Raw genomic sequence first — 20,036 nt, 5'->3', positions numbered from 1 at the left:
CCAAGAAACCAATGTTAAAGTTGCGAGTCAATATTAGTTCAATTGTGTCAAGGTAATTTCATTAGAGTTACTTTTAACAAAACAATAAACGCATTAAAAATGGAAAATAATTTTTTTATTAGGCTCTCTTTCTCAACAGTCTGTTAATTTAATGAAAATTTTGAGTTCAAATTGTGCAACAAGATTTAAATTTTTTTCTAACAAAATCAATAAGAAATAACACCGAAGTCATGGCAAGGAATTAGCTTGACTTGGTTTAATCGTTGAAAATTAACTGCACAATGAAAAAATTCACGAATCGTTACAAGAAATCCTGCTTTGTCGGTGATGATTAAAATGAGCGCAATGAACTGAGCATTGTTAGATGAGACTAGACTTGTTTCCTTCCATCATAGTCAATAAGGTAAGTTCGGTGATGAGGATGAAGCTGTTGTTGTTGGTGTTGCTGTGATTGAATGTGAGTATGAGGATGAAGGTGAGATTGCTGGTAAGCATGAGGATGAGGATGTGAATGAGAATGTTGAATTTGTTGTTGAATCTGGTGGGAGATTTGGTGTTGTTGTAGGTTGACAATATTATTATTAACAACATTATTATTAACAGTGTTGTTGTTGTTAACAATATTGGTATTTGCAACAGCCATAGCAGTTTGGCCTTGACTAGACCCGCTTCCTTGCATCATAGTCAATGAGATAGGTACGGTTATTTGTTGCTGAGGCACTCCTTGAATATTTGGAAAAGAAACTAAATTATGAAGCCTTAAATTTGAACATTGCGCTAAGTTGAGGCTGGCAAGATTAATTCCTTGGGGAAGATTTGCATTTGTGGTTGAATTGGTTCCTGTAATAGTATATGTTCCTATTGGTAATGATGGTGTAACAACGAGAGTCTCCTGTTGAGGTTTAGATTCATCTGTAGGGGAAAAAAGAAGAAAAAATGAGAATGAGATTCAAGTTATAATCTGTTGTAGTATAAATTTTCACTCTGAAAAAAATAAAAAATCGAAACTAATTGGAAAGTAAAATTAGGTGGAAACTAAAACTAAAATGTAAACAATTAGAATAAAAAAGACAAGGAAAAAGTACTCTGGAGATTCGTTGATCCATGAGTTTGAGGAAGACTAGCAAGATAAAGAGTCGGAATGGCTTGTCGCTCGGTAATGGCTGCATTACGAATGATAGTCTTTGAATGAAGATTTTCAGTTGATGGTGCGATAGGTATGAGTGATGCTGCTGGTTTGATATTTTCAATTGGGCTAGACGCAACTATTATAATTGTTAGCATGTTGGAAAAGATTCAAGAGAATGATTAAGATACGAAAGAGAAGGTGATGAATGAATGGAAAATGGAAAAGTTAGATGGAGAAAAGAGTCAGTTACATTTTTTTCTTGGTGAAAGAATATGCCTAAAGAATGAAACAAAATATACCTTGTTCTGAATTCCTATGATTGGCAGTGCAATTGGAATTAATTTGAATTGTTGAAGAATTTGATGGAATGAATTCGTTGATTGGAATACTTGAAGATGAATTAGAGGCTGCAGATAGAGTAGATGATGATGATGTTGGTACATTGGTTGATGTAGTAGTTGATGGTGATAAATTACTTGAGAGTAATGATGAAGATAATTTACGATGTTGATTTCGTAACACAGATACAGCTGTGATCAAATGAAAAGGTGCAATTAGTGGAGGTTACAATTTACAAATTAAGGGCATATAAGTGCATACCATTTTTTGGATTTGATTGAATAATCTTTGGTTTTTTGGAGAGATTATCTCTTCCATCTAAATCCTCATTATCACTTGGATTTGGACCGTTAAATTGATTGGCAGAGTTTGTATAAGTCACTTTGGTAGGATGATTTGATGATTTATGAGTAATTTTAACCGGTTTTCTACCATTCTCTGTTAATATTTCCTTGAATTGATCAATGTATCTATTTAGAGTAAAAACATGTTTCAGTAACACTAATTCGCAGATGGTTCAGAGCATTCTTACTTATTAACCATAGCTTTATGTCCCAAGCGAAAAAGGCAAGAATTTCCACTTCTATTGCTATTATCTTTTCTTTTATCGAGAAACAGCTTCCCGAAATACGAATCATCGATTGACCGATGATAAATTGCTACACAAGTAACAGAGGAACGTCCTTCGCTATTCATAAATTCCATTATATATTCATCAGATTTAACCTGGAAGAAAAAAGGCAAGTTAATTTCAGAAAATTTGCAATACGATATAAGCTGAGTACCAAAGGAACTTACTAAAGTATTATCACATCTTAAATTCACAGGTTCAAGTTTTTTGGCAAACTTTTCAATTTCAATCAGTTTAGGATCGATTGGATCAATTTTACAGTCTTTATTTCCATTAATACTATTAATCTATTGGAAAGAAAAAAGTGGAATTAGTTATTAAATTCACAGAGTATTAGGTTACCGTTCAGGAATGTATGAGAAGCTTTGCAAGATAAATTTTCTGTGAGGTGATAATTTAAATATGCAGCAAATTGGATTGCAGAAAAATAACGGTACATACCTTTTTATTTAGTCTAGAAGAGATTGAAGCTCGATCTGTTCTACTCTGAAGAAAATCAAATAATTCTAGACCTTTAGGGGCAGGCAAACTCTCAAACTTCTTAATCCTGTTTCGATAGACTTGAGAGTTCTTTTTCATTAATCTGTAGATGACATAAAAAGCAAATAATAGATTTAGTCACAAGTCAAACCAATGGATATCATTTTGAACAACTTACCTTTCTACACTTTTAGACGCTTTAAACCATTTTTTCTCGTAATCTAACTTATTAGAAATTATTGCAACTACAGGGTTGGGATCAAGGCAAAGAGGTTCAGCAGTTTCTAAAATAATTTTGGCCTCCAAAGCTGTCTTCTCTTCTTGAGTCCAGTTTTTTAGGTGAGAAAATGATGAAGTTAGACGTGCTATATCATTAAGTAGTGTTTGGTTAGTCGGCCTGAGTCTTACAAAACTAGATTCATAATTTGATGTTTGGTTGGAAGTATTTTTTCGATAATCTCTGATCTCCATGAAAATAGAGCCACAGTAAAAAAGTTGATGGTCATTGTTTTCATTGAAGTCATCAAAAATGTCAACCAACATAGGAGGAAGTTCACCATTGTCTATGAAATCCAACAAGTCCTCCTCTTCATATGGTAATTTAATGGTTTCAATGAAATCAGATTCTTTACAATCACCATTCTGAGCTCCATCCTTCGAGTCCTTGGAGTCAAAATGATCATCTAGATGAGTACAGTTTTCATTTGTTTTACTATCGTTGTTGAATAGATCACTAGCTGCCTTATCACCACTTTTGTGAATAATACCATTTGAATTATTCTTATAAATATTATCACTTTTGTTGGGAAGATTTTTCATTCCAATTGTATATCCTTCATTATTGGGATATAAATTTAAAATTAAATAATTTAAACCAAACTTTGTTACTAGCTTTTCAACCAATTGTTTTTCCAGTGAGACACCAAATGAGCAATCATCATCACCGTCCTTTTCCTCTTCTTTCAGCTCTAAATAAGTTTGTATCATTTTTCTTTTGAGATCATTGAAAGGTTCCAAGTCAAAGCCACCGTCTTTATCTTCTCTATCCACAATATTGTTGATGTCGATCATATGGTTTCCCTCTTCATCATTGAGGATGATGTTTGGGGCTTCCATTTCATCTTCTTCGCCCATTCTAATTACTAGAAATTGAAGAAACTTCCAATAACTGATTTGGTTAAAAATAATTCACTAGAAACTAAAAAACTGTTTAATTAATCACAATTCATCACATTACAGCTTTTTAACAATTTGTTATGGGTATGAAGTGTTTGAAGGATGATGCTGTTCTGTGCGACATCTTACAGAGTTTTTTTCTATTCGCATTTTTGGAGGGTTTATCAAATTGGGATTGAGACGCTTTTCAATATTTATTTTTCTAATCTATTTATCTATTAGTTCAAATATTTTTATTTATTAATAAAGTCAAAGGTATTTAAATGTGTCAAAAATAGTACCGGTAATCTTCAAAACAGCCAAAATTTTATAACTGAATCTATTGTATACTTATAATATGTCTTCTCATTTGACGAGAGAAACTTGTTTATTCAAATATTAATGTTGGCTTTAAAGCTGGATAAATAATGTGATGCATATCACGGAGTCCTTCAGTGTTTTATCAGTCGTTTTATTTTTCGATTGCTATATATTCAAGATAATCTTATAAACATTGAAATCCCAATGTTAACCTTTCTTATCAAACTTTCCGTCTTCAGTCTTGCAACCATCTTCAAACCTTTCTCCTCCAAATGTCTCATGTTATCAGTCTGTTAATTGTGGTAAGCAATTTGGTTACCTAACTCATGGATATTTATTGTTGGTAGCAATAAAATTTCTTATAATGATAACCCACGAATTGACTCTATATAGCATAATGAGTTGTTGAAATTAATTATTTATAACTATGAGATTAGTTAGTCAATGATTTAGGAGTTTCTCAGGTTTTGTCATCTTTTCATGAGATTGTTTTCATTTCAATGTTTCTGTAGGTTCGATTTTTATCAAGTTATTTCTATGAACATTGTAGGTCAAAATTTGGACATAATTCACAGTAAAGACTCTTTTATCCTTGCATTCGTAGCAATCAAGCAACCACTAATGCCATGTAGCTACCATGTGAGAAACTGTACTTTTCAAGAAATGACTCGTTACAATGCAGCGCAATTTCATGATTTCTAATAGATCAAGTTAAATATCACTGACTGATTTAAAAAAATGCTGAAATAAGCAAAACTACAAAAGTATTTTGTCAAGCTATAAAAACACAGAGACGCTAACAAAATATTATCAAACAATAACATAAACTTGCAAGTTTGTTAGTCTTTTTAACAAAAACATTCATAAGCAGAAGAGTTTTCAATACCATTTTCATTTGCATTCATGTACAAGTCTTTCGTTAACATTTTTTGGTAATCCGGTGGATAAATACCTAGCAAACGAATAAATAACAGGAATACTTTGCGTCTTATCTTATTATTAAGCATTCAAGTAAAATGTAGCTCGCTTTCTTTAAAAATAAAAAATATTCAATACAAAACTCTTTTACGATTAATAAATTAACACTTATGTGACAGGAGTTTTGTTAAATTTAAAAGGCATCTTTCAAAGTTGATCTTTGTCGTTTTGATTTTGTTTAGGCTACTGTAGATGGCAGCTAGAGCAGCTGTTTACTGCTTTCTGCAACAGCAAATGTTTATTACCAGAAGATTACCTGAAAATACCGAATGTTTGTTTACTTTTTTTTCTTTTAAAAATAAACGTCAAATAAAATGTAAGTATTGCTTATAATTTTATCTCATGCGTTTTTCACTTATTGAAATTTATCTTTCAGGTCTGAATATTGGAAATCAATCCCCAAAAAGTTTTGTGATGTTTGTAAATGTTGGTTCACTGACAACAAAGCTGTAAGTATATTCCGAAGTTGTGTTTTGATTTTTGAGCTTTCATGCTTTCAATCATTAATCTGATCTTTTATTCTCATATAGAGTGTAGAGTTTCACGAAAGAGGCCTTCGCCACCAGAACAATGTCAAGAAAAAGCTCGCAGAGGTAAATTCAGTCATTTTTCTCTTGATGGTAGCATTATTTTGAAACGCTTTGCTATTCTCGTTCTTTCTCGTCACAGCTCACAAAACGTAACCAAGTTCAAAAACATGCAACAGACAAATATAATGCTGAAATAATGAAGATTGAGGCGGCTGCCATGGGAGCCTTTGCTAAAGATATTGCAGCTGATCCAACGAAAGCTCGAGAATTAAGTACTTCAAAAAGCTTCGCCAGCACATTAAAAGAGCAAAGAGACAAACCTAGCACATCTTTAGGAGGAAGTAGATTTGGTGGTGTTTCAAACTTAGGATCCGATGAAAGCGCTACAGTTCAGTGGGGAAAAGAGAAAGCTTTGGATACAATCACAACAAAAATGGAAAAGAAAGCTCAATGGTTAGAATCTAAAACAGCAGAGGGAAAACCTTATTATTGGAATCGGAAAACTTTAGGTTAGTTTCAATTATTTACTTATACGTGAAATAAACTTATACATATTTTTTTGTATTTCCAGAGACCAAATGGGAACCTCCAAAAGCTGGATATCTCACAATGGAAGAGCAACAAAAATTAGGCATCAATCGTGATAATGTCCCTTTAATCGGTGTACCAGGATATAAACACAATCCTTACGGACAATGGCAAACCGTATCGGAGGATAAATCAAATGTAAAAAAATTACCTGACTTGCAATTACCAAAAGGATCAGGTCCAACAGTCGACGATGCCAACATATTAGAGATTCATGTCGATCCAGATGAAGAAAAGTTTGAATTCAAAGAAAAGACTGTCGAAACAATATCAAATCCAGCTTCTGGTGCTGTTGCTTTCACATTTAAAAAGAGAAAATTTGCTGAAAAAGCTGTTAGAAACATAAGAAAACGCGAAAATGATTAGGCTTTTCAGATTAATGCTTCTATTTAAAATTGCTTGTAAATAATAGTGAAAGTCTGCGATATATTCTTTTAATTCTTTTTTCCATCGCCAAATTTCTAAAGAAAAATACTGGTTTAATAAACGATTTTGACTCCGAGTTCATTGAAACTTTAGGATACTGTAGATCATATTGACTAATCATGATTGGATTCTAACAATGATACCAAACATTACAACTTAACTGAAAAATGAGCCTACACTGTTTCACATTGTTGTTGGTGTAATTAGTGAATTATTAAGGGAAAGTCAAATTTTGAAGCAAAAAATACTTCATTATTGAACAACAATGAAGTCTTGTTTCCAGTGTATTGTTGTGACTTGAAATTGATATCTTAATTTTACATTTTGATTTCATTTGTTGTTTTGTGTTTAGTCTTTAAGGTTGTGTTTTCTTTTGTGAATTTCAACTACTTTAATTCATCAAATATCTACAATTATACTTTCAACTCAACGGAACTTATTGAATAATGGTTAAACGAAAATCTCGAAGTCGATCTCATTCGCGTTCTCATTCCCGTTCACCAGCAAGCAAGGAACGTGAAACTGAAGATGTTGGCGTTCGTAAATCAAAAAGACGAAGTCGATCTCGATCTCGACATGATGTTGTTGAAATTAAAATTAAACCAAAAGACTCGAGTCCTGGCTCTGAAATGGAATCAAAGACTTTGAGTTCTGACCAGGGAAGTTCATCTACGGATTCAAAGGAGGAAAAACCTACTGTTAAAAAAGGAAGAGTAGGTAAACGAGGACGACGACGAGGTAGAGGACGTGGAAAAAAGTGATCAACTCACTATTCTCAAGAAAAATGATTTATATGAATTGAAATTATCTAAAATCAAATAAATAAAATTTATTGTTCCAATAATTATTATCAATGGACTGTCTTTATTACTGTTAAAAATACAATCTTTTTACTTTGACTTTTCTGATAATAAAAACTAGAAAAAAGGTTTTATTTCCCCGAAAGATGGAGCTGATTGTGATGAATGCTTTGCTTGGTTTGGATTCGATTTGTATTAGGGAAAGAATCAGTCTGTGAGAATCAGTTTACCTAATATTGTTTGTCTTTTCCTTTTGTCTTTTATGTTTCGTTTAATTGGTTATTTAATTTGAGTTTAAATTGGATCAAACAACTTAAGCGTTTAATCAACTTAATCAGTTAAAACCTGGTCAAAATGGCGGATTTAGAAGCGGTTTTAGCTGATGTTAGTTATCTGATGGCGATGGAAAAATCAAAGTCAACTCCAGCCGCACGAGCCTCCAAAAAGATTGTCTTACCCGATCCCAGTGTTCGAAGTGTAATGCACAAATATTTGGATAAAATGGATGAAATATCCTTCGATAAGATATTCAACCAAAAATTAGGTTTTTTGTTATTTAAAGATTTTTGTGAAAATGTATGTGACGTTGCTGTACCACAGTTAAAATTTTATGAAGAGGTAAACACAGTCATTTTGCTCTTTCCCTCTCTGTCTCTCTCTTTCTTCTCTAGTTCTGTCTTTTTGTTTTTCTTTCTTTTTTTCCTCTGTTTTTGCCATCTTGATTTGATATTGTTATATTTTTTCCTCTTTCTTTGCTTAACAATCCTTTCCCAAAAAATTATTTAACTTGTCTTAATGACCTTGAGAATATTAGTAACACTCTCCCAACTTAGCACTCATGAAAAAGTGAAACTGATGCCTAGTTATAGGGGCAGTGTTTCGAAAGCTTCTTGACAATCCCCTCAATTGATACTAATTCAATGAAATAAGACTCGGAAGTAAATTTTCACGGAAACCTCTGCTCTGGTTTAGATTGAATTGTTAATCATTGAAATGATTAATCTGATGTGTGAATAAGGGGGTGAACCTAGAGCCACTGAGTCATGTCAAACGGCTTTCTGAGCATCGCCGAATTGTTGCTCTTTCTTCTTTTCTTATCCATTGCTTTACTATCTTACCTTTTCTTTCTCTTTGTCATAATTTACTATTTACTTATCAACCGTAATCAAAACTACTTTTTTAATCATGACTCTCATTCATTTCTTGTTCTCTTTTTTCTATCATTTCTCTGTTCAATCCATCATTTCGTTTGTGATTTCTTCCGGACTTTGGGCAACTCTATTCGTCATATGATTCCAACGCACATTTCAAACAACAAAACTTGACCAACATTCCATCATCGACTTATGCTTTACACTATGTTCAACATGCCTCACTCTTCAATGTCAACTTGATTGTGGAAATTCGTTCTATGGTTTATTTCATTCCAATGGCTATTTTTCATGTGATTTTATTAATGTTCAATTATTAATCGTGTGTTTATTGGTTTGCTGAATCATTCAACATTATCATAAACATCATTACAACAACAACAATCATTATCAACATCCTTCGATTCCATTGCCATGATTATTGCTATTCTGTGCCCATGGCTATATGAATTACTCTATCATGTTGAACTTGTTATGCCCAAAAATCTGCATCAATTTAATAAAAGATTAAGAGGTATGAAGAATTGGAGACTGTAGAGGAAAGGCGGAAAGCCGCCCGAGGAATTTATGACAATTTCATAATGAAAGAACTCTTATCACATTCGCATAATTATCCTAAAGAAGCGGTTAATCATGTACAAAAATCTCTCATGAGAAATGAAGTTCCAGTAACTTTATTTCAACCCTACATCGAAGAGATTTTTAGCCAATTAAGAGGTGATATTTTTAGGAAATTTATTGAAAGGTACGTTTCCAGCAATTTATCTCTCACATTCTTGCCTCTCCTCCTATTTGACTTCACTTATCGTTTCTCTGTTAATCTGTCTTTTTCCTCTTTTTTTTCACCGTCTCTTTCAATGACTCTCGTAACCATTTATTTGATCCGAGTTATTTTAAACAATTTACTGTTAATAACCTTTAACGTTCTCGTAAATTTCAGCTTCATTTTTTTTCTGTGTCATCACAGAGGCTTTCTTGTTACTTCACCTTTCCAAGACTCATATCCATTTACAATTTATCCTTATTTTGCCACAAAACAATCAACATTATCACTATCTTTTAATACCACCCACCTTAGTGCCCTAAAATTGTTCAGTTTTGGTAAAAACTCTGACAATTCAATGGATTGCTTAGGTTCATGGAAATATTAATTGCTAACCTTGTTCATTGCATATGCTCTTGATAAGAAATGGAAATAGCTTGAGGGGAAAACTTCTCTTTCTTTCTCTTTTTTACTTTTATTCTAAACTCTATTATTATTATGATATAATAATCTACAGTTCATCAAGTAATACTCGACGAGTTGTTGCCATCTTTCTCTGAAAGATAAAATTTCTCCATGAAAGTATTCAAAATGTCATAAAATCAAATTGAATACTTTTCTCTCTTTTTTTATTTCAAATTTTGATTAATATGTATTTATTTGATATTGACTCTAGTACTAATTTGATTTCCTCGCATTTTTATTCTCATTTTTTTCTTACAGTGAAAAATTTACAAGATTCTGCCAATGGAAAAATCTGGAGTTAAACATTCAACTTACTATGAATGATTTCAGTGTTCACAGAATCATTGGTAGAGGTGGTTTCGGAGAAGTTTATGGTTGTAGGAAAGCAGATACTGGTAAAATGTAAGCAAACAAAGATATTGTCCATTAATCTAATATTTATCGATGTAAAATGTTGACTTTTACTCGAGAACTTTTTTATTCAATTATCCCTCTCCTACCCTTTTCTGTTGTTTTACTAACGAAACATTAGCCAATTGAGATATTTCATAATGTTTCTCTTATGTTCTAAAATCACCAATCAACCCAAAAGACCTAGTTTTCGAGTTATATTTATGTATATTTATATATTTAATTATTTATACTCTCTTTATCATCTCTCTATCATTCCATTTTAGGTATGCCATGAAATGTTTGGATAAGAAGCGAATTAAGATGAAACAAGGAGAAACCTTAGCTCTGAATGAGCGTATAATGTTATCTCTAGTCTCTACTGGTGTAAGTATTAACTTTTATCTTGATTTACAACCTAGTTCATTGTTTTTTCCCATCTTTATTTCGCTCCTCGAAAACTAAACCATTCTTTAAGTTTATTTTCATTCTATTAATCTGTACTTCTTTTTTAAATCGCAGGAAGACTGTCCGTTCATTGTGTGTATGACGTACGCCTTCCAAACACCAGATAAATTATGTTTCATACTGGATCTAATGAATGGTGGTGATCTTCATTATCATCTCTCTCAACATGGTGTCTTCAGTGAACAAGAGATGAGATTTTATGCTGCCGAAGTCATCCTTGGTCTTGAACATATGCATAAGCGTTTTGTTGTATACAGAGATCTCAAACCAGCCAATATCTTATTAGATGAACATGGCCATGTTCGCATATCCGATTTAGGACTGGCCTGTGATTTTTCTCGCAAAAAGCCTCATGCCTCCGTAGGAACTCATGGTTATATGGCACCTGAAGTATTATCTAAAGGAACAGCTTACGACTCAAGTGCAGATTGGTTCTCTTTAGGTTGTATGTTGTACAAACTATTGAAAGGTCATTCTCCCTTCAGACAACATAAAACTAAAGATAAACACGAAATTGATCGTATGACCATGACAATGAACGTTGAGCTTCCCGATTCCTTTTCTCTCGAATTAAAATCCCTTCTAGAAGGTTTACTTCAGAGGGATGTCGATAAAAGGTTAGGATGTAAAGGGGGAGGAGCAGACGAGGTAAAAGAGCATCCATTTTTTAAAGGAATCGATTGGCAGTTGGTCTACCTTCAAAAGTATCCACCTCCCTTAATACCTCCCAGAGGTGAGGTTAATGCTGCTGATGCCTTTGACATTGGCTCATTTGATGAAGAAGACACGAAAGGAATCAAATTAACTGATGCTGATCAGGATCTGTACAAAAATTTTCCTGTTGTAATCAGTGAACGATGGCAGCAAGAGATCTCGGAAACAGTATTTGACACCATTAATATTGAAACAGACAAAATTGAACAAAAACGCAAAGCCAAATTAAAATGTAGATTTGAAGATGAAAAGGAATCAGATTGTATACTTCATGGTTACCTTAAAAAACTTGGCGGACCTTTTGCCTCTAATTGGCAAACAAGGTACGGTAAACTTTACCCCAATCGACTTGAACTTCATAGTGAATCTGTCAACACTAAGCCCGAACTCATATTTATGGATCAAATTGAAGACATCTCACCAGAATATGTTCAAATTAAAAGTGAAAACTCAATTATTCTCAAGTTAAAAGGTGAACCTGGAAAAGATGCCAAAGTTGTGTTAACAAATTCTGATGAAATTGGACTCAAAGAATGGTTACACTCTCTCAAATCAACTCATAAAGATTCTGTTGAGCTTCTCGGAAATATGGCCAAAAAAGCTACCAAAATTTACGGAGCTGAAAATCGTACAACTCCATCCAATATATCTTCTGGGCTTAACACTAGCTCTTCGGCAGCTCATCATGCCACTAGTGTTTTAAGTAATCGCAATAGCAATTGATTTGTTACAATCACATTTCAATGCTCATTAAAACACAGATACTTACCGGTTATTAGTTGCTAATGGATTACCAAATCTAAGCATACTGACTCATTTGAACTTAAATTGAACCAAATCAAGAAAATCATAATTTACTTACACAACTACTTCGTTCTTTAAATGTTTAAAACTACATTCAAACATGCACACACATACAACTCACAAATCAACATTCACTCACCTCTTTTAGAAAGAAATACACTCTCATTTATTCATAAAAAAAACGCAGAGAGGTTACCCTTTAAAGCAAACTATCATCATCTTTTCCTGCTTCTCTGTGTACCTGATTCTCATCTTGAAATTGACCATCTTCGTCCCATCGCAACGCCACTCTCAGTTATATGGTGATAAATGTTTCAACTACATTATCATCCCATGTTCATCACTGCAATCATAATCATCTTTAACATTTCTTACCGTTCACGCATTTCATTGAAAAAAGCATTCTGACGCCCATTTCGCTCTGTTGTGCGCTTTCATTCACTTTCTCATCAATCCTGTTTTATGTATCTCACCTTTTCATCCTCTCCTATCCAACTTTTTTTTGGTAACCATAATTTTACATGCAATGTGAAACACGGATATCCAAAGAAAACCAAAAGTGATGTTATAAAAAGGAACGAAACAACCCTAATCAAGAAAAGTGAACTAAAGGTAGAGATGATTTTGAGACAAACAACAAACAAACATACAAACAAAAAGCCTAATCGATCTCACTCCATTAATTCTTAATTTTAACATTACTCTTTATACTCATCCATCCTTGCCACATCGGCCGTCGGCTCTCCTAGGCCATCCGGATAGAGAGATCTGTATATCTTGATAATACATGTATAAATATACACAAGAGGCAGAACGCTTCATTTTTGTGATTACAAGCTACTTCATCGTTTTGGTTGTTAAACTTTTTTTTTCTTTCTTTTCTTTTCTTCTTGACTTATTATTTTATTTTTCATGTGAAGATGTAATTTCAAAGAGCCTGCGTCCTATCAAATCGAGTTTGTTTTGTGCTTTTTGTTTATGTTTATGTTATAGAAATGAATCACATTTTGATGTCTTTTTTTCTAGAAAAATAAGAAGGCAAGAGAAACAAAAGTAACAAAGAAAAGCAAAAGAATTGAACAACTTAATGTCAATTAACTGTTTTCTATGTCGCACCAACTGAATAATACAAAATAATTATGATAATTATCAACAACTGGCTCTGCGTACAAATATAACCTCAATCTCATTTTGTATTATATTTAAAAGTATTTGATCGAAACAGATGAATAATTTGCATAAAGATGATTGCTTAGACTGACCATGAATCATTCATATCAGATGCCCAAAATCCATCATCTTTCAGTCAAATAATTATAAGAATAATAAGATCTGAACAAGTGAAGCTGAACCAGAAACAAAGAAGCAAAACAAAAAAAGTAGACGATATTCAGAAAATTAGTGAACTGTTTACAATTAAATGAAAACAAAAAGTATTCTTGATCATCAATCAATTCTGAGACTACGGTCATGAAAAAAAACAAGCATAACATCTGATCCAGAAAAGTTGATTCAATTCAATTCTTTTCTACTTATTAATGCTAACTAATTTTAATAATTTACCATTCAAATTACTTCTTTTTTTTCTGTCTTCTCCTCTTCCCATGTCTATCAGCCAATTTACTTTCAATGGGTTTTCCTATTTTCATTTTAGGTTCATTTTAATTTTGACTGTCCATAGTTAATAGTGTTAGTTAACTATTAGGTTAATAACTCCATTTGATAATTGATCAAACCAATTTGTCCATAAAACAAATAATGAAACAAAGCAACCAATTAACCAACTACAGGATAAAAGTAATTGAATCAATCAAGGCCCAGATGTAATGCAGGATAAACCAAACCAAAGGTTTTTAATTGTAAATCTCAAATTTGTTCAATTAAGCCAAACTTTAAACCTTCTGTAACTATCTTTGTAACTCTAAAACCTTTCAATCTCTTAACCCATTGTTATATCCTTACTTGTAATTGTCCCGTAATGTCTGTCCATCTATCCTTGAATATGTCCATATCTGTCTGTCCTCCGTCCCTCTCTATCTCTCTTTCACCACCAAACCTCAGTTTATCGTCCTTTCAGTTGATTATTGGAAGATTTTTGTTGATGGTCATCAGTTAATTGCTAAATTGTTGTTCTTTCCAGCAAAAAAAGAACCAATTCTTTATATTAATGTTAATATTGCAAACCTGAACCTTTTTTTGCTACTTAGCTTTGCAATTGATTCATAAACTCATCAGGACTCCACTTTTTTTACTTGTTATCCATTACCCATTATCAACCCAAAACTGTATGATTTAACCTTTAATTGTAAAGGTTGCAGATTGAGTGAACAAATTGAAAGTCTTGAAACAGGTACAACAATTGAAATTGCTCCTTCCTTTGGAGTGATTATTTTAAATCCATTAGAAGCCAAAAATTTGTGTAAAAGCCTTTATCTTCCTCAATCTGTTTCAACCTTTTTCCTCATCTTTACATTTCTGATGATGATGTTTTATTGACTCATCTGAACAATCAACACGTTCACAAGTTGCGTTAAATTGAAAATGAACATCACCAACCATGACCTTCGATAAATGTCTTCCAATCCAAGGAATGTCCTTAGCTTTCTAACTAAATATCATAAATGATGATCATAATGATAACTAACAATAATACATTCCCTAGATCCTTTAGTTTACTTACTTATTGATCAACATTGTAACCTTTAACAAGTCAACTACCTCTTTTTGCCAACTCTCACCCCTTTTCCTTCTCCTCCTCTTCATCATCAAACTGTTGCTCTTCTTTTTCTTCCTTTACTTCCTTTTATTCTTCCTCCTTTTCATCCCACCTTCATCCGACTCTCTCTTGTCATCTTTTTTTGTTGATGTCTCTATCTCCTGTTAACCCTTGATTCCAGACTTTTCACTGTTTCTTTTTGTACCTGCTTCTCTGGACTAATTCAATTCTGATTACTATTTCAATGTTATCACTCAAATTATCATGAAAAAAACAGAAACAAAACCTGAATGGAATCCAATTCTATTGTATAAAAATAAAACTCAACAAGCTTTTTTCTCATAAAAAACAACAACCAAAAGTAAAAACTCGTTAAATAAAAAGCAAAAGTAATACAATCTATTTCAATTGATTTTCACCCATTTTTTATTGTTTCATTTGTTACTTTACATTACCAGATAAAATAATTTTAATCAATCATTTAATTTGCCATTAAATCTACCATGAAATTTACCATTTCATTAACCATTTTAACCATCAAGATCAGGTTAGCAATCAACTGTGAGTTGTGACAACCTTTAACCATTGCTCATAAGAAGTAAACCATTTCCAGAGAAATTGGAATCTTCTTCTTATTTTTTGGTGAAACAATCAGCAATTTATTAAGTGTGTTTCGAGGAAATGTTCATTCTATTAACAGAATGGCCAGATAATTTAAAAATAATGTCTTTCTTGCGTTTCATTTTTAGTTAATCATGTAATCTCTCATTGAATCCAAACCAAACTTGGATAGACAAGTTGTTTTTTGTATTTAAGTTCAGGTAAACTTTCCCCTCACACATCATCAACCTTTCCGAGCAATCTATTTTAGATTTTATTAATTTACTTAAAAATACTGACTGTTTAACATATTCTATTAACCTACCGTTAATAAGATCTTACATTTAATAATGACTTCTTAATTGTTAACCATTATTTGTCTACTTCTTGTTCTGGTTCTTCTTCTTCTCCTTTTTTCCCACCTTTTCTTTCAGTCTTCACCTTTCTCCTCCTTTTTTCGGTTTTGTAGTCGTTATTATCTTCCATTTCTTATCTATTGAAGCAACACCAGAAGATCGACTGCAAATATAAATTGAAATTGTCTTTAGTGTCTGCCTGACATCACAGTTTAAGCAGAAACAGCAAACAGTTGAAATCGTCATCGTTCATATTATTTTTGCAAACTGGTAATACGGTTAAACGCTTTCAAGTTAACAATACAAGAGAAGACCGTTTTGTGTTTTTGTTTAACTCAGCTCATTTTGAACAGTTAAACATTGCCATCTCATCAAATATGTCTGAAAAAAGTGAGGAAATTGTTAAAGGTGAAAATTCAGAGGAAATTAAAAGTAATACTGATGTAGTGACTGGTTATTATGAACAAGATGGATACAAAATTCATTATGAAAAAGTTGGTCATGGAGATTGTGTTGTTTTTATGTTTCCTGGAGCTTGTGGTAAGTATAAATGTTAAATTTCATCCATTAATGCTTGATAATTTGTTTTGTCTACCATTAAATCAACAAATAACACTTCAATATCGATCTTCTTTTTTTCTTTCCTGAACATTCAGTCATCCATGTAAATTTGAATGATAGCTATTGCTTCAAGTGCAACATCAAGTGTATAAATTTTCCTTTTCCTCATTGCAAACAATTATTAACATGGAGAGAAGCAAAAATTGTGAAAAATTTCGCTTAAGAAAAAGTATTTGTTATTGATTATTATTCTGCAATTTATTTCCTCTATTAGGTCATTCAAGAGCTGACTTTGGACCTCAACTAGATGGTTTTGACAAAGATAAATTTACTCTGGTTGCTTGGGATTCACCGGGTTTTGGGCTGAGCCGACCACCTGAACGTGATTATCAAAAACATGCAGAGGAGAAATTTTTTTACCAATATGATGCTGAAACTGTTGTTAAATTGATGGCAGTATGTTTATAATTTGACTCTCTTTTTATGTTCTGCAAACAATTTCATGATCAAAATGAATGCTTAACCTGGTATCCTTGAATATGATGAAAAGGATGGAAAGAGATGATGAAAGTATAATCAAAACGTGATGAGACTGAATACTTATTACCTAGTCAAATGTTGTTTTTATTTTTGGAATAGTGATATAACAATTTGTATTCGTGCTTCATCTTTCCTCTCATCATTCAGTGAATTAATTTGCAACTCTGTTCACCAACTGACAACTAAGTGGGTTAGCGTTGATGATCACAATTACCTTTTGCCTCTTTACTGTCCATAATTTGAAACCCTTAAACAGTCTTCCTGACAATTTAGATGAAGATATTTTCATGGTAAACTTGAGACTTGCTCAAGTACCAGTGAGTGTTATTTCAAATTATCAAATACCTAAGCAAATCAGAATACTTGTCATCACCCAGAACGTAATTGTCATCTCTAAAGTTCTGCTTTACTTAATCAGCAGCTTTTGAAAGTCACAGCTACTTGACAGTGTTATCGTTTAATTTTTAATCCTCCATCAACCTTGTTGCCTTGCAATCTACAAATGATCCAGTGTGATTTATAAGTCCATTGGGTTATTTAACTTTCAATTCAAATTACAATTCACTTTATAAAATCTTAATATAGACAATTTCAAGCTTTGAGAGAATTACAATTCTTAATAATATCCCATCAAGCTAAACATCAATTAACTAATGGACCAGGAATTAACAGTTCAATAACCTAAACCATGTGATTTCAATATTTTTTAGCATCTCCAAAAAAAGTTGAAAGCTGAATATAGCTACCTTTTATAAGCTAAATACCATTCAGGTAAATCTATAACTTATTGAGAATCACAGTTTCATTCATTGTAGAGTATTTTATCCGTTCACTTTGATGGTTCCCAAACAGGAACAATTGAACGCTCGTAAATTGTACATCATTAGCTTGTCTCTTTTTTTGTTCAATAATGAGTTAACTTATTCAATCTTATTTAAATCTTTATCTTTACTTCATTTAGCATTTAGGTTATGACAGTTTCTCTGTGATGGGATGGAGTGATGGCGGTAAATCAGCCTTGCTTGTTCCAATCTTGTTTCCAGCTAAAGTCGAGAAGCTAGTAGTTTGGGGAACTCTGGCATATATTCCTGAAAAATATAAAGTCATGTGGAGGATTCTTTGCACATTGGAGATGTGGGAAGAGGCGCGAAGGAAAGAATATATTAAACTTTATGGAAATCGAGAGACACTTGAAAAGATTTGGTACAAACACATGAGCTATACTTACACTACTACAGATATTTGTAAGGACAGGGTAAAAGAAATAAAATGTCCAACATTTGTCCTTCATGGGAAAAAGGACACTATGATTCCAAAGGAATTCTTTGATCATTTGGTTGCAAATATTCCTGATGTTGAGTCTCATCTGTTTCCCGATGGTGTCCATGATATTCATATCAGCCATGCTGAAACATTCAACAAAATGGTCCAACGATTTCTCTTGGATTGAAATGAAAGTACTTATTGTTTTACTTAACAAGAATCTGTAATGTTAAAATTACGTTTTTATACTCTTCTTATAAATGGTTGTTATTGAATAACGAGACGTTGTTTTTTGATTTAAAGCTAATTGTTATAAGGCTATTCGATTGGCAAATTATACATTACATCACAGTTAAATTGACAGGAGAGTAAGTGAATATTTTGAAAGAAAAAATTCCGTGAAATTCAAATCTTTCATTGATTCAATTAGAAATTTTTTATACAGATTTACAAATACCGTTTTGAATTCTAGAAATCATACAAAAAGAATCATCATTTCGACCTGAATGCAGCAAATGGGTCTGTCCAAGGCTTGAATCCACCTGGTTGAATAGCTTCCTTATCAATTCCTCGTCGGTTGATTGCTTGAATTTGCTCTGAAAAATAAACCAAAAACATAAGAACGTAAACATGATGAGAAGGACAATCAAAAAGGTGATTCACTCATCTACATATCAAAAAAATTGATAGACAAACAAGTGCAAGAAATAGCATATTCGTAAATTAACTACCTCTCAGTAATTAGTAAGAAAAAATGGCCTTACCATATTCAGATTTCCTTGATTTAGGATAAAAATAAAGTGGATAAGAAGACATTAAGATAACACCCGCAACTAGTAAAACCACATTTCGACTTTTACTTGTTTTGGCCCAAGATGAAGTTTTGATTGACATGACCAATACAAGTTTGTAATAACTGGAATAATCAACCAAAAGCAGAGATACACAATTGACAATATAATTAAAAAAACAGTTGAGTTGAAATGAAAACAAAACACGGAGTTGTAACAAGGTGAACAAACATTTACATTTTTATTGAATCCTCCAATGAGAGTCAAGCTTTACACATGTGTTCAATAAATTTCTGAAGTCCGCCAATCTTGAATGTTAAATAATAGATTAATTTGGATTAAATTCACCAAATGTCAAGTTGAATGGAAATAAGAATTGGTTTAATGAAGTCGTTAAAATATAAACAATTTTAGGTCAGAATACAAAAATTGAGAAAACTTGGGACTGAATACATGGATGGTTCTATTCATAATCACAAGATTCAAGTTCAGAAAGATTATGAAGGTTATCCTCGCCGACGATCGTACTGAGGATGAGGTTCTCTCTTATGATATGCTCCTTTTCCCCGCAAATCTGCAGAAGTCATGTGTAAAAATCGACCAAATGACACAAGAACAAATTGACTAAAATCTTTCAATGTTAACTGAATTTTTTTCATGACCTTATGCGGCGTCACACGAACTCTCTTGGATCCAACAGCTTTTCGTTGAGCTCGAACCATGATGTCAAGATTAATTACTATAACGGAAACCACAAAATCAAATAAACAATCAGAATTGAGGTGTTGTTTAATTAAACGATGAGTACAACGAACAAAACAAACGATGGACTGAAATGGACTTTTGTTCTAGAAAAGGTTCTTATTTATTAAGGTGAGTTCAAAGAGTAAAGGGAGTAGAGAGAGAGAGAGAGCAATTAAGATCAAAGAGTAGATTTTGATCTTTGATTAAGATTATGGTAATCCTTAATCTTTGAATTAAACAGGCTTTCTAATTGAAAATTTTTTTGGTGCCAGAAGATGGCGCGAGAAAGTGATTCTTCTTTTACTCTCTTTTCTCTTTCTTTTCGTCAATTGA

The 20,036-nt window shown here is 32.5% G+C and overlaps 5 protein-coding genes across 6 annotated transcripts; 3 read left to right on the top strand and 2 right to left on the bottom strand.

Moving 5' to 3' along the window:
- Positions 1 to 93: 93 nt before the first annotated feature.
- Positions 94 to 3,845, bottom strand: Spt20 (transcription factor Spt20 homolog). The gene is made up of 7 exons (XM_015927886.3): positions 2,758 to 3,845; positions 2,541 to 2,682; positions 2,267 to 2,386; positions 2,001 to 2,194; positions 1,730 to 1,938; positions 1,429 to 1,659; positions 94 to 912 (listed from the first exon to the last, which is right to left on the bottom strand). Exons 1-7 carry the CDS (start codon positions 3,711 to 3,713, stop codon positions 371 to 373), a joined length of 2,394 nt encoding a protein of 797 aa, XP_015783372.1. The 5' UTR covers positions 3,714 to 3,845; the 3' UTR covers positions 94 to 370.
- Positions 3,846 to 5,280: 1,435 nt separating this feature from the next.
- Positions 5,281 to 6,679, top strand: LOC107361214 (WW domain-binding protein 4). The gene is made up of 5 exons (XM_015927991.3): positions 5,281 to 5,349; positions 5,410 to 5,482; positions 5,564 to 5,626; positions 5,703 to 6,072; positions 6,135 to 6,679. Coding segments are annotated over exons 1-5 (891 nt in total). The 5' UTR covers positions 5,281 to 5,347; the 3' UTR covers positions 6,518 to 6,679.
- A 915-nt stretch (positions 6,680 to 7,594) lies between these two features.
- Positions 7,595 to 12,994, top strand: Gprk1 (G protein-coupled receptor kinase 1). Its single transcript, XM_015927897.3, has 5 exons — positions 7,595 to 7,995; positions 9,035 to 9,273; positions 10,015 to 10,158; positions 10,434 to 10,533; positions 10,669 to 12,994. The coding sequence occupies exons 1-5, from the start codon at positions 7,732 to 7,734 to the stop codon at positions 12,049 to 12,051; spliced, it is 2,130 nt and encodes a 709-aa protein (XP_015783383.1). The 5' UTR covers positions 7,595 to 7,731; the 3' UTR covers positions 12,052 to 12,994.
- Positions 12,995 to 16,022: 3,028 nt separating this feature from the next.
- On the top strand, positions 16,023 to 18,446 carry LOC107361225 (serine hydrolase BPHL). Its single transcript, XM_015928002.3, has 3 exons — positions 16,023 to 16,344; positions 16,640 to 16,821; positions 17,867 to 18,446. Exons 1-3 carry the CDS (start codon positions 16,182 to 16,184, stop codon positions 18,353 to 18,355), a joined length of 834 nt encoding a protein of 277 aa, XP_015783488.1. The 5' UTR covers positions 16,023 to 16,181; the 3' UTR covers positions 18,356 to 18,446.
- Positions 18,447 to 18,565: 119 nt separating this feature from the next.
- LOC107361260 (small integral membrane protein 20-like) lies at positions 18,566 to 19,787 on the bottom strand. Of its 2 annotated transcripts, none has more exons than XM_089270231.1 (3): positions 19,191 to 19,787; positions 18,933 to 19,084; positions 18,566 to 18,764 (listed from the first exon to the last, which is right to left on the bottom strand). In XM_089270231.1, the coding sequence occupies exons 2-3, from the start codon at positions 19,060 to 19,062 to the stop codon at positions 18,661 to 18,663; spliced, it is 234 nt and encodes a 77-aa protein (XP_089126357.1). In that variant the 5' UTR covers positions 19,063 to 19,084; positions 19,191 to 19,787; the 3' UTR covers positions 18,566 to 18,660. The 2 variants fall into 2 exon arrangements, with proteins under 2 accessions (XP_089126357.1, XP_089126356.1); XM_089270230.1 differs by having other exon boundaries at positions 19,197 to 19,787.
- Positions 19,788 to 20,036: the final 249 nt, after the last annotated feature.

This window comes from Tetranychus urticae, chromosome 1 (assembly GCF_039701765.1).
Source record: "Tetranychus urticae isolate SD_2017Ah chromosome 1, NJAU_TeUrti_SD_1.0, whole genome shotgun sequence".
Classification (NCBI taxonomy): Eukaryota; Metazoa; Arthropoda; class Arachnida; order Trombidiformes; family Tetranychidae; genus Tetranychus; species Tetranychus urticae.
The sequence above is the reverse complement of the archived record's forward strand: the minus strand, read 5'-3'. Positions and strand labels throughout refer to the sequence as shown.